This window comes from Akebia trifoliata, chromosome 7 (assembly GCF_017979445.1).
Source record: "Akebia trifoliata isolate Shusen 1 chromosome 7, ASM1797944v1, whole genome shotgun sequence".
NCBI classification, from domain to species: Eukaryota; Viridiplantae; Streptophyta; class Magnoliopsida; order Ranunculales; family Lardizabalaceae; genus Akebia; species Akebia trifoliata.
In genome coordinates this window covers 20057312-20072333 of record NC_141381.1, presented here as the reverse complement: position 1 = coordinate 20072333, position 15022 = coordinate 20057312, and the positions used below count along the sequence as shown (strand labels likewise).

Here is a 15022-nt window from a genome sequence, read left to right as displayed (position 1 = left end):
ATGTATAAGGAACTCACTTTCAAACTTCTATGCAAGTCAGAGCAAGCTTCCTTGAGTCTCTGATGACTAAAAAACTTGAAGTTTTTGTTTGATTAAAGATTTCTAAACAATTAAAATACTCCTGGATTTTTAAAATTTTTTTTTTTATAGCCGAGTATCCCTATAGATAGTGGACTAGCCCCATATTTAGGCTTTGCTTAGTCCATAGACCATGGTCATGTCCAAGGGCTAGTCATGGGGCACGTGCAATGCTCGCACATCCTACACTCTGAGTAAGAGGGTGTGCCATCATGGGTGGCCCTTAAGGAATTAATGCCCATACTGGGTATCGAACTCAAGACCTACGCATTAACCGCTTATCAGTCTGAAATTTACATTAAGCCAGCTGCTCGAGGTTTCCTAGAGATTTTATTTATTAGCAATTTTTAGAATTTTACCTACAAAAGGTTTCTATAATTTGTTTGGCTCTATAAGCCTGAGCATCCACAACGTACACACTATAGGTACTTATTAGTGTTAGTAACTACATTATAGGGAGTAAAGAAATTCCAACAGACGTATTAAGGCACTAATTAAAGGTGCTAGTCATCAACTATATTGTTAACTGTGGCTCACCGTTTGGCTAGCCACATCATGTGTTAAAACGTTTTTACATTTAGCCACAACAACTATTTTTACAAGAAATGAGAATTTCAATTATTTTTTAAGTAAGTTAAATTTAAATAACAAATAACGATTGGAAATTTGACTATTTTTTCTCACATAGTTTACAGTATAAATTATATCAAATTTTCTACACTATCAAATTTTCTTCAAATTCATCAATTATTTGATTTCTCCATTCCCTATTCTCCCTTTATGGATCTATCACATCCATTCTTCAATCCATACAATCACTCTTAAACACCCTCACAATTTGATTCTCAATATGTGTTCAATCCACAAATGTTCTATCCATCTCAATTTTTTTTTTTTTTGATGAATCATAATTTCCATCTCATCAATCTTCTCAAACTAATGATACACAACCTCCCATAATAAATATAAAAAAAGAGTCAAACACAACATAAGAAAATGAATCCTAATTGGAGTAAGAAGGAAGACGAAATCTTATGTAAAGCCTGGTTGCATGTCTCAAAAGATGCAGCAAAGGTTACAAATTAAGCAAGAGGAAAATTATGGGATCGAATCTATGACGAGTTTAACAATATTTTGGGTTTACGACAAAGAAAATATTTTGGGTTTGTTGAATCGGTGGTCGAGCATCCAATCCCACCTCAACAAGTATTCTGGATATGTTCGCATGATAGAAAGATAGCCATCAAATGGAAACAATATTGAAGATTAGGTAAGTTAGTTAACACATTTTTCTCATATGATTGATTTAAATTTGGATTAATTTTAATTATTATTTTTTATTTGTAGATAGGGGCTATAAAACGATTATATTATGAAAAAGAGGGGCATCATTTTAATTGAGATGGTTGTTGGCTATTGCTCAAAGGCAGTCCAAAATGAATTACCTATACCAAAGATCATTAACAGAAAAAATAAAAGATTGCACAAGAAAAGAGAGGCAATATAATGTGGATGTTGATAAAACTAAAGATTCATCAAATTCTTCTACTTCGGCAATATTGGGTTCGACTATAGGATCCGTTAGCCTTGACGATGAAGATTCACCATTCAGTCATGGATCTCATGAGTTACCACGACCCCCTGAAAGAAAAGCAGTAAATAATATGTGTTGGAAAAAAAAATGTCGATGTTGTAAACTTATTCGTTGAAGAATTTAGCAACTTGAAAAATGACCAAAAGGAAATTGTTGAAAAAGAAATTACTATGGTACATGAACGAGATTGACTGAAGATTTAAGCAAAATAAGAACAAGAACAACTAAGGTTGGAAACTAAAGACGAACAAGAATAAATGAAGATTACGAACAAACATGAACAAGAAAGAATGAGGTGCGAGAATGATATCATAATGATAGATCCAAATTTAATTCCCACTAAAGAAGTGAAAGCTTAGATAATTGCACAACAAAAGAAAATTTTGGCACAAATGCGAGAGGACTTCGGAGATGGCTTAAGTGGTAATAGAGTTTAACTTAATATATGTAATATGAAGTATTTTTAATTCCATAAATGTACTATGTAATACTTTATTTTAATATATGTAATAGGTAGTATTTTAATTCTATATATATGTAACAAATAGTACTTTAATTCAATAATGGAATTTGAATTTAAATTAAAAGTTCTCAATTACTTAAATAAATTTACACTCTTTAAGAACAACAACAACACACGATTGAAAAATCACAAAAAACAACAATAGTTTGAAATACCAAATAAATTTCTAAATGGAATAACATTTTAAACAACTTGATCATTGCACTAGGTCCACAAATGTTCAATAAGATCAAACGTCAATGGTGTGTTTGTCCCTTTGTTATGAATCTTACTAAAATGAGATGATATGTGTGCCACAAAAAATGTTGGATTTCGACAGTATTCTAAAAGGAAGATAGTCTACTCTAGTGTAGGTGTCCATCTTTCGACGTTTATGCCACACTAGTCTTCTACGATCATGTTGTGTAGTATGATAAAAATATCATCTTTATTCCAATAATGCACCCGTCTTACATTATAACCCACTTGATCTGCAAACCACCAAATGCTTTTTTAACATTTTTTCTTAGTCTCATGTTTTTTAACAAATAATTTCTCTTTTTTCGTTATTGGGTGCACAATCGTTTCCATCAGAGTTGCCCATTGAGAGTATATGCCATCAGTTATATAATACCCCAGTATATGTTGACACCCATTTATATCGCAATTAACATAAGGCATTTTACTATGGATGAGATTGTCGAATAGTAGGGAATGATCTATAACATTCACGTCATTGTGTGAACCTGACATACCGAAGAAATCATGCTAAATCCATAAATCTTAAGATGCAATTGCTTCAAATATGAGGGTATGCTTATGATGATGGCCTTTGTGCTTGTCATGCCACGCAATGGGATAGTTCTTCCACTCTCAATACATACAATTTAAAGAGCCAAGCATGCCTGGGAAATCTCTTTCCTCTCCTTGAAGCAAACGTGTCACATTTTTTTCATTCGGTGAACATATGCATTGTGCATCGTGCAATGCAATTATAGCACCACAAAAGTGCTTCAAGCTCTGGATCGCAGTGGTCTCACAAATCTTTAGGTACTCATCACAATGATATGTTGATAATTCATAAGCAAATATACATATTGAAGCTATCATCTTTTGTATGGAAGAGCACCCCAAATGACCACAACAATCTTTCTTTTGGATGCGATACTCGTCATACGTTTCAACATCCTTTAAAATATGAAAAAAGAGTTATCATTACATTCAGTAATGTCGGCAAAATTAGTCAACTGGATTTGTAGAATTTTCGGTGAAATAATCTCTTCATATTTGTAAATGGGTTCCCTCTCAGTCACACTTAATAAATCATTTGTTCCCAACTGGTTCTAGGAGTGTTGCTAGCATTTGAACCGGCAACAAATTAATTGTCCTTTGCACTCATTTTTTATAATGCTTATTAAACATCTCTTGATCCTCAAAGGATGAACTCTCGTTGCTTGAAGGACTTAAAGATGTAGAAGAGTTAGATTCAATCATAAGAATAAATCGGGATGATGAAGTCATTTGTTTTACTTTAAATTTAAGATAGATGAATACAAGGAGGTAAAATAGACAAGTTATAAAGAAAAAAATAAATTATTAATAAAAATAATCATTGGAATAGAGCCATTGGTGTGAGTAAAAGTGTAAGAAGTGATAAAGGTAAAGTGGGTAACATATACACTAACAAGTGAGTTAACGTGTCCATTGGAATATGTAAGTCACTCACTAAAATTTCACTGTTAAAATGCACTAACAAGTGAAAAAGTGCATACGTGGCACATTTAACAAGTGAAACTTTAGCATTCCATTGGAGATGCCCTAAAATAAGTAAATAATGGACGACTTTTTTAGATCTTTTATTTCTAAAAGAGAGAAATTGTAGGGAATTTTGAAGAATATGTTCTTCTAAACCAATGATCTGAATGGATCCACCATCAATTAAAAGAATCCAATGGTTCTAAATAAAATATCGGTGCATTGAGAATCAAATCTTCTTTTTATAGATATCTTGGTTGGACCGTCAACCCAATTCTATTTTTAAAACATTGCTATAAGTATTCCTGATTTTTTTTAATAACAAAAAAAGATTTAGACATGAAAATTCTTTCATAGTTGTGACGAATTTGGATCGATCATCTCATTTCATGATTTTGAACTTTTACTTCACAATGAACAACACCCATCATTTAGATATAATCTTTTACCCTCATTATCGATCTTACAAATCTTCTATTTAACTTTCAAACCACAAGAGCAAGATAGAATGCGGGAGAAGTAAAAAAAAATAATGGATTTCTTATCAAGTTTTACCTTAATTTTTCAATTTTAAAATTCTCTATCCTTCAACTGGTAAATCTCAAGAGCAAAAAAAGCCTTTTGAGTAGAAAAACAAATATGATGAATTGAAAACGAGGCTGTTGTTTAGTTTAAAATAATTTATCCGAGAGATTGAAGAAATTGAGAATTATTGATATTTTGGTAAAAAATTTTCAAGATTTTTTACTAAAAGTCAAAGATTATGACATTTAGGTTATAGTATGAAAGTCATTAAATGAGACCAAGGTCAATGGAGCATGTCATCAAATATTAACAAGACATGGCAAAATATAGTCGAAAAGACTGACAAATTTGACCCACCATCGTATCTTCGAATCTCTACATACCCTTCCACATAAATGTGACTATGACTACTTAAATGCCGTAATACGTGCGAGAGTGTTGGATTCTCACCAACCATGGGCTTAAAATATAAAAAAATGAGTCGTGCTAGGGTGACATAGGATTTATTGTGATTCTCACAATTCTAACATGGAGATGCATACATAACCGTAGATGAGTTTTAATCACTTCACGAGGAAACACATCTATGATTACGTGCAAATGCCACGTCAGACTTGTGAGAATCGCAGTAAAGGCCGTGTCATTCTAGCATTTTCCTAAAAAAAATTGACCCCATAAATAGCTTGGAATAAAGGCCTAAAATCCTCGAGACAAGAATCTTACAACTTTTAAAAGGGTAGAACCGTAAAACACAAAGAACAAAATAGGATAGCTCTCTCTCATTCAGATTGTACAGAGTCATCAATTCTCTCTCTCTCAAAACTATAAAAGCAAGAGTACAGAATTTCAGAAAGAAAAGCATGATTCTGATTTCTGAGGCCGAACTGGAGAAAAGTGTGAGAGATTATCTCAGTTTTTTATATTTTTTTTCTCCTCCAGATTCATTGTTCTAAGATGCAATTGCTATATAATGTTGAATTTTAGAGCTTATTTGTTTCTAGGGTTCTTGGTTTATATATACATCTGCGATTAACATCAACAGAAAGGTGGGTGGGTATTTATTTTATTTTTTCAATTTTCTGTAGTTGTGGTTTTACTGATTCATGATGTGTCTTTTTTTTCGGTTGAAATTTTTAGAAAATGTAGATAGGTTCTCTCATTTTTCATATTTTAGTCTTTAAGTTGTCTAGTATATTAGATAGCAACAGAAAGAAGGTTTTTTTGCTGGCATTCAGAAAGAATATTCAGCTTTTGTGCAACTAATTTAGGTAACAATTAACCCTAATCATAGAACATGTTTCAAATTATGAAAGTTCCTAGAATGATTGAAGTAGGAGTGTCACCATTAACAGAAAAAAAAAAAAAAAAAAAACAAAGAGGGGGGGGGGGGGGGGAATTTTCTGAAATTGACACCTTTTTTTTCCCAATCTCTGATTTGTATTTGGTTTCTAAGTTGTTAGAGCTAATTACAATGTAGTGTGAAATGGGTCTGATTTATTTTTCCAATTTAATTTGAAAATTTTCAGATCAACATGGATTTGGAAAGAGAATGTTTGATAAAGAAGCAAAATGAGTAATGGGATACTTTGAATTTTTTGAATTTTGGGTTTTGGAGAAGTGGTGTTTGAATTCAAAGAAGAGATAAATCACGAAAAGTTGGAAGCGCTTTGAACCAAGGAAATTGCAAAAAAAAGATGATAAATAGTGAAGATTACATGGGTGCTAGGGACAAATTACTCGAAGCACGAGACTGAATTTCAGAAACAAAATCATGATTCTGAAACCGAACTTGAGAAAAGTGAGATTATCTCTGTTTTTTTTCTCCTCCAGATTCCTTGTTCTAAGCCTGCATTTGCTTTATAATATTGAAACTCTAAGCAACTCCCACCGGTCTCTAAAACTCTAAATTTAGTGATAGAGACGTCCAAACCTAACTCCAACTAGGGCTGCAACCTGGGTGGGTTGGAGGGTAAACCCAGGCTCAACCCAAGTAGCAGAACCCCCAACCCGAGCTCTACTCAACTCGACCATTGGGCCTAAGTTCACTAACCAGAGCTTGATCCTCTAAAATCAGGTTGAGTTTAGGTTAGCCTGAGTGAGGTAATTTTGGGCAGTGTGGTCAGGTTGGACTCGTTGAATAGCCCTAATTTCATTTTGATTAGCAAATAAATTTATATTTTTAAAAAAGACATACAGCATCGAAAACAAAATTACTGGTAAATAAAATCGTATACAAACCTTCAAATCCATCATTGAGAGAACATTTAGATAAACCATACTAAACCAAAGTTGCACATTAATAATAACCAAATGTCCACAAGTTATAATAAGATGGAAAAAAAAAGTTAAATAAAAAATCTATAATTAATATTAAAATATTTATATATTAGTAAATAGCATCGGGTTCGGGCTTAGATATTCTGACCCAGGCTCAACTCATCTTCTACATAAATCGGTCCAAGCTTGCCCATCAATTAGGTTGAGTTTGGGCCAACCGCCCTGGTTGCAGTCCTAACTCCAACCTCTATTTTAGAGAAACCCCTCTAAATCACTGTTTACATCTCCAAATATAGAGATCTCGAGAAATCTTAAAGGGTCTCTCTAAATCTTTTTTAAATACCTATTTGTCCCCCTCTTTCTATAAATGTTATCTTTTACCTTCTCTTTTCATAGAACATGTTTTAAATACCATTTTTATCCCCTTCACTTTTCAACTTTTTCAAGTTAATGAACAGTGTTCTAGAGAAGGGGTCGGTTGGAGTTCAAGTTGGTTCAGAGGTGAACATCTTATTTAAATTTAGGGAAGATATCAAATTGGACGGGAAATTTAGAGATGTGGGTTGGAGTTGCTCTTAGAGATTATTTTTTACTAGGGTTCTTGGTTTATTTAAATCTGTGATTGACAGAAACAGACAGGTGAGTGGGGATTTTTTTTTTCTTTCTTGTTTTCAATTATTATGTAGTTATGGTTTTACTGATTCATGGTGGTTTTGTTTATATGGTTGAAATTTTGAGAAAATGTAGAAAGATTCTCTTGCATTTCATCTCCTTTTTTTTTTTTTTTTTTTTATTTAATATTTTAGCCTTTAAGTTGTCCAAGATTTTAGATAGCAAAAGAAAAAAGTTTTTTTTTTTTTTTCTGCTGGCAGTCACAAACAATAGTCAGCTTTTGTGCAACTGATTTAGGTTACGATTAACCTTAATCATAGAAGATGTTTCACATTTTGAAAGTGCATAGATTGATTGAAGTAAGAATGTCACCATTAACAGAAAAGGGGGAATCTTCTGAAATTGAAGTTCTACTTGTTTTTCTCCGAACTCTCATTTGTGTTTGGTTTCTGACTTGTTAGTGGTAATAGCAATGTAGTGTTTAATAGGTCTGATATATTTTTCCAATTTAATTTGAAAATTTTCAGATCAACATGGATTTGAAAAGAGAATGTTTGATCAAGAAAGCAATGTGACTAGTTGGGTACTTCAAATTTTTAGAATTTTGGGTTTTGGAGAATTGGTGTTTGAATTCAAAGGAGAGATGAATCACGAGAAGTTGGAAGCTCTTCGTGCCAAGGCAACTGCGGAAAAGTTGGTAAATAGTGAAGATTACATGGGTGCTAGGGACAAATTACTAGAAGCAAAAAAGCTTTTTCCGTCACTTAATAACATCAATTTGATGCTAACTGTCTGCGACATTCTATGTGCTGCCAACATGAAGTTTCCAGGGTATGGTATGGACTATTATTGGGTACTTCAACTCCTTCCTTCAGCCAATGATTTTGACATAAAATCCCGATATCAGAAGCTTGTCACTCTGTTGCAACCCAACAAGAGTAAGTTCCCTGGAACAACATTAGCTCTGAAATTCACACGTGATGCATTCTCCGTGCTTTCAGATAGAGAAAAGCGTTCTGCATTTGATTCGAAGAGGGGTGAGAGTTGGGCAAACTGTGGGAATTTGTATCCGAAGATAACGAATTTGGGAGCCAATCTACTAGCTAACCATAACATTGATGAACAAACGGAGAAAATTGGTCCCCAAGAAGCCATTTTGGATTCTTCTTGTATGATATCTGAGGAAAAGGGAGAATTAGATAGTGCTGAAGACGGTATGAATTCTCCTACTCAGACAATTTCTACAAGTTTGAAGAGGAACACACCCCAATCACCAAAATCTGTGGCTGAAAAAAAGCTTAAACCATGCTTTCACAACTTTGAGAATAACAAACACCATGAGGTTTTTGAAGTTGGACAAATTTGGGCTGCTCAACTTAAAGCAAATTTTCCTCGTAGATATGCTCGGATCAATAGTAAGTCAGAGTTTGATTTGAGTGTTACATGGTTGAAACCAGTCCCATTAACTGAAGATGAGAGCAGATGGTGTGACGCAGGTTTGCCAGTTGTTTGTGGGTCCTTTGATCTGGATTCGGAGATGAGCGAAGAGAAGCTAAATGGGACCAAGGTATTTTCCCATATTTGCTCTTGGGTTCATGGTGCAACAGAGGAGGAGTTTGAGATTTATCCTAAGAAAGGCGAGGTTTGGGCAATGTACAAGGATTGGGACCTATTTGAGTGGTCCTATGATCCTGAAACAATTAAAAAATGTAAATTTGAGATTGTAGAAATTGTCAGCGATGATTTTAAGTACTTGGGTATACTTGCCACACGTTTGGTGAAAGTCGAGGGATTCAAGAGCATCTTCCGAAGAGACGTAGATGAAGAAAATAAATCCACTTTTCGGATCTCCCCTAATAATTTGTACATGTTCTCTCATAATATTCCAGTATTTCAGTTTACGGGCGGAGAGATGGATAAAGTTGAAGATGGGATGTTTGAGCTTGATCCATTGGCCTTGCCCAATAATAAAGCCAACCTCAAGTCCCGAAACCTTCCACCAATCGAGAACCCTGCTTTGAAGCTCAATTGGTCTAGAAATGATTTTTCAATTGGTCAGATATGGGCTATATATAGTGGTAATGATGCCATGCCTCGACGATACGTCCTAATAAACAATGTACTTTCAGCCAGCCAAGTGTGTGTGACGTTTTTGGAACCAAATTCTATTCTTGACTACGAGATTCACTGGGAGAAAGAAAACCTACCCATCATGTGCGGAATATTTAAAGTCGGTAAAACTGTACTCAATCTTGAAACTTCTTGGTTCTCATACTCGGTGAAGTACCAACAAAGTTCGAATAAGTTGTTCTACAAGATTTATCCAAGAAAAGGTGAGATTTGGGCTATGTACAAGAATTGGAATGTGAAGTGGAAACAGTCCGACTATAAAAATTACCAATGTCATATCGTTGAGATCCTTTCAGATTTCTCTGAAGAGGATGGTATTAGTGTAGCGAGGATGGTTGAGGTGAAAGGTTGTATGACTTTCTTTCAAAGACATCGGTACGATGGGTTTGGGTTGATGTGTGGAGTATTAAAAACAGAGATGCTTAGCTTTTCTCACCGCATTCCAGCATTCACGGTTCCAGGAATCGGACGCTATGGCATCCCAGAAGACTCTTGGCATCTGGAACCTGACGCATTACCTCTTAGGCGGCTTAAGAGCTAATTTGCCGTTCCAGATTTTGAGGTGTATTTATAATTATGTTGGTACGAAGGTATTTTCTCTCTATATCTGCAGGTGCTACTGTACTTGATTACCATTTTTGTACGTTAGAATTTCTCTGTTGTCCATCTACGAAGTCCTGTTTATTTTTTTTTTGTCCGAAGTTCACTACTGAGACCGTGTGAAGGGTACAGTATGAAGTACATGAAATCATTCCACTAACTTAGTTACCAATTCTCCGGGGTAATTCATGAAATGTTGATACTTTGTAATACTTTTTTCTTTTAGTTCTCTGCAGTGATTTTCTACAGTGTTGAATGGTCTTTGAAAATAAAAAAACACCCAAATCCTTTGGATTTTGGAGCATAGATCAGATTAAAAAGAAAAGAAAAAAAAAATCTACAAAAAGAAATATTTAAAATCATGATCAAAGCTTTTGAAAACAAATGGCGACTGAATCTTCAATTTAAATGGTATGGATTTATTTATTTTTTTTTTTTTTTTTACGGATTGATATCTCTATTGTCCAAGACTATTGCAGGGAATTGCCTGAAAAAAGAACTACAGAGGACCTGGCCCCCAATTTTTTAAGAGTGATTTAGACATTCCCCACTTTATGGAGTAGATGCCACTCGTTGGCTCTAGTCTTCTTTGAGGGACTAACCAAAATGATCTAAATGTCCTCATCCTTAACCTTTTGCCAAATCTACTAGAATTTTTCTTCTCAAAATTAGTAATCTCCAAACTTTTGGGTAAATATATTTACTCTTGTTTTTGACCATTTTACATCCTTCAACCTAACCACTAGAACAAAATAGGGATAGGTTTTTTGGGAAAATTGAAGAGATAAAATGTTGGATTAAAAATTGAGGTTTTTTTTCCCCCCTTTTTAACAAAAGGTTAAGATGATGTTGACAAGATTGGATTGAAGACAAGGTTTAGTACATTTAAAATATTTTGTTATAGAGGTTGAATAGTGTGGAGGGATAAAATCGTCTTCCATCCGGATCATTCATTCGCACCTTTAATAGGCATCCCAAGGTAAGCACGTGGCATCATTTGAAGATGACTCTATCTTATTAAGGAAGAATCTCATTTTAAGATGATTTTTTCTCTTTTATATAATTACTAATTTAGATAAGGGGTAATTGGGTCAATAATAATTTAATTAAAATTATGATTATTTTAAAGATTTTTTCTATTTAAAGGCATGGAGGCCATTGTAAAGAGAGAGAAAGAAATTGAGAGGAGAGAGGAGATCGAGATGAGGAGGTCATGTAACCGTAAGATTTTATAGTGAAAAGGTTCCCAGAGCCCATGGATGTAGGCACGTTTGCCGAACCATGTAAAAAACCCTTATGTTCTTTCTTTTTCATGTTTTTTATTTTATTTTATGGATTTAATCATGAAATTATGATCGAAGCCGATTTATCACAAAATTGACCTCTACAATTGGTGTCATCCATAAGAAACAAAACAAATGACAACGTACACATGATGAGGACAATGGTAAGAACGAATCAAGGAACTCCGTGAAGGAATGGTCGGATTTCAAATAAAGAATCGAGGGCTACCCCAAAATCAATCCTTCAAAAGGTTAGGGTTTTGCTACTTAAGTTTGAATGGAGCATGGGTTTGAATAAAACATGCTCAGACAGTCGTAGATCTTCAGTGGAACGATCGAGGTTTATTTCGATTCGGTTTAGTTGTTGGTCCTACTAAAAGAACTAACATACAATGGTAGATTTATCCAAGCCAATGCGGTTTTCAAATCCAAAATCTAATTGCACAGGTGAAAAGTGTAAGATCTAGTGTGGAAACAAAATTAATGTTAGTTGTGGAGGTATAAATTCTTTGATCGATGAGATAATGCCACGTGTCAATCAGAAGCAGGGAAGTTCATTATTCTCTTTCTTTTGACCGTGTCTGAGCAGTCGCTTAGAATTGCTACGAGTATATATTGCTCGGGAGAATGGAATTATGTGAATAAAGAGGGATCTAATCCTTGAGATCTTGGGATTTGGACGACAAAATTAAAATGGATTCCTAGAGAAAAGATCCTATACGATTCCAATCCCATGAAAAAAAAGGAAATGAGGTTGGAAACATGTAAATAAAGAATTCTTTCTCTATAAATAAGGATGAATCCCCATATCAAAGGTACGCAAAATTTTCTACAAAAACTTTATTATAAAGAATTTGATAGAATTTAACTTAGGTATCGGAGGCTCTATGGAACAAGTAACAAAGAAGTTTTTTGGAAGTATTATACATCACATGAAGCAAAAGCAATCTCGAGGTAATCACAAAATCAACCTTTACAATTAGCGCCGTCTGTGAGAATGAAAACATCAATCACGACATACACATGACAAATACAAGGAACAATAATAGGTGAGGAGTACCAGGAGTTGGAACAAAATCGACGGGAGGAGCGACAGTGGGGTCAGTCGTGGAGAACCAAGCACCTACAGCACAAGAAACATAGGGGAATCAGAATCCTGCAGAAGATTTTCGAGCTCTATTGGCATAGGTCAGGACATAGTTCTAGCAAAATATCGATCAGCAATCCAATTAGATTAAAGCTCCTATGAGGCAAAACGAGCAGTTGTGGTGGTAGAAAATAAAAGGGTCAGAGAATAGAGGAGGCAATGTTGATTCCATGCGTCAAACTAGGAATCATGACCCAAAAGTATGGTCAAAACCGAATCAGATCAGCAAGAGGCACAACTTACCACCGAATCCTCTAACTCTTAGGGAGGTGGAAGATTTGCTAAGATGGGGAGAAGACGATATGACAGGGGAGGGCAGATGGGACGACTCACTTGTTCGATAGTTAAGTGGATTGAAAACATCACCATTGACACAAGTGATCCAGAATGCTGAACTACTGAGGAAGTTATACATACTAAAGTTTGATTCTTTCGATGAGATCAAGGATCCTATTGAACATATCATGCATTACAAGAACCTAACAATCCTTTATCAGGGGAATGATGCGCTCACCTGCAAGATGTTCTATTTCACGTTAAGGCCGAAAACAATTACTTGGTTCCAAGGCTTACCGCAAGGCTCGGTCGAGAACTTCCAATAGTTGGAGGAGTTGTTTGTGTCTCAGTATATCCATAACAGACGCAGGAAAGTCAAAGCCAATGTCCAATTTTATCTAAGACAAGAAGAGAAGGAGAGTATTCACTTGTTCATGACCATTTTCGTACACTATTAATGGTAGAGAACCCCGAGGATGGTGTAGACACCCGATTTTTGCATTCGCCTAATTAATCAACTCAACTTGATTGCGACGATTCCTAATGATGGATGAATACTCCAATGTTTTTTTTTTTTTTGTTATTAGATGTGTTTCCAAAATTCAAATGAGATATTTCAAACGAGCAAACTTTAGAAACTACGTTACGCTAGGAAAATATGACCCAAAATATAGAAATCATCATTTTCAGATAAAAAGAAGCTTTACAAAAAAAATCATTAAAAAATTACAAAATTATCAAAATACCCTAATATCAAAACATCCCTAGAGCCTACATTACGCTTAAGAAAACTCTTTTGAACACATAAAATAACAAATTAAAATAAAATAAGCTATTTTGTCGACTTTCATAAAATTTGACTAAATTAAGAAAATGCCCATCATAGAGTCCACAATCATTTCACGCAAAAAACCTGTAAGTTACACAAACCAATACTTCATTGAATTTCATACAAAAAACTGATTTCAAAGCATCCCAAAATATTGAAAAACAACATCTCAACACAAAAATCCTCTTTGAGGGCAAAACAATAATTTTTCAAACCCTAAAAATCAAAAATCTGAAACTAATAATTAAAACATTAATTAACGTAAATTAAAAAATCTTAATAAATTAAATTAAAATTTTTGAATAAATAAAATCAATTAATCAAATTCATAGGTAAAATTTTAAGTGGTGGCCCATCTATTTAAGTGGGGCCTACATGATATTTTATAAAGAACCCTCGATCCATCGGTGTCCCGAAGAATTAAAAATATAATTTAATTGGGGGGGTTCTTTAAACACTTAAAAAATCTTCATTCTACGTAAGTCAAAATTTAAAATTCAAAATTCAAATAAAACCTAAGTAAACTCTAATTGAAATAACTTAATCTTATCTTTAAGTGAGCTAATCTCCAATCCTAATCTCCCAAAAGCTCTTTAAAAAGGGATATCTACCTCCTAAATTCGCAAGTCAAAAAAAATCTTAGGAAAGAGAGGCTAAAAACTCTCGCAAGACTTCCCAAAACCTTAAATATAAAGTCCCAAGTCCATACATAACACCCAAACTTTATTTTTTTTCACCTAAAATTTCTTAAAACACCTCAAAAAAGTTAGAAAATATTCAGATCTATGAGAAGAAAATCTCATCTAGAAGAACGGAAGTAAATCTAGCGACGAAGACAAAAACGGGAATATTCATATAAGGAGTGTTTTTCGCCAGTTTCTGAAGGAATCGACCGTCACAATCACCCAGGTAAAGAAGGTAATCTTTTTATTTTTAATTTTTAGGTTTCTTGCAATGTAAAATTTTTAGGAAAAGTAAAGATCGACGTTCGTCGGACAAGATTGGTGCCAAACACCTTCCAATCCTATAACGTGATCCTCGGACCCATTTTTTGTAGTTCAGTACTTTTTATCGGTTTAGAGTCATGTTTCGATTCCTAGACTTTAAAACTAGGTGGTGACTCTTAAAAATAAAAAGTAAATCTGCACCCGTAAATCGACGGCCCTTTCAGATGGCATGGCGATTCAGGCTTACGTCAACATAGTTATACTAGGGACCAGGTCACACAAAGAATTAATTACCAATCTGCCAGAAAGGTTGGAACATCTGCATAGAGCAGTTGAAAAATACATTACCCTAGAGTAAACACTGAGGAGTAGGTCTCGGGAAGTGGAACCGATTGTAATTGTTGTTACCCCGACCAAGGTAAAAGTTGAAAACAAGAGGAAATGTGAAGAAAAGGTTGCCGATAGAA

General features: G+C 34.4%; 1 protein-coding gene across 7 annotated transcripts; it reads left to right on the top strand.

The window, feature by feature from the left end:
* Positions 1-5196: 5196 nt before the first annotated feature.
* Positions 5197-10225, top strand: LOC147398351 (uncharacterized). Of its 7 annotated transcripts, none has more exons than XM_086447514.1 (3): positions 5206-5500; positions 5981-6252; positions 7871-10225. In XM_086447514.1, exon 3 carries the CDS (start codon positions 7894-7896, stop codon positions 10012-10014), a length of 2121 nt encoding a protein of 706 aa, XP_086303640.1. In that variant the 5' UTR covers positions 5206-5500; positions 5981-6252; positions 7871-7893; the 3' UTR covers positions 10015-10225. The 7 variants fall into 7 exon arrangements, with proteins under 7 accessions (XP_086303641.1, XP_086303638.1, XP_086303642.1 ...); XM_086447510.1 differs by having other exon boundaries at positions 7190-10225; XM_086447517.1 differs by lacking the exon at positions 5981-6252 and having other exon boundaries at positions 5208-5350; positions 5456-5500.
* Positions 10226-15022: the final 4797 nt, after the last annotated feature.

Bases quoted from the DNA above. Each gene is read 5' to 3' on its own strand.
- LOC147398351 (XM_086447515.1), top strand. From the start codon at position 7,894: ATGTTTGATCAAGAAAGCAATGTGACTAGTTGGGTACTTCAAATTTTT.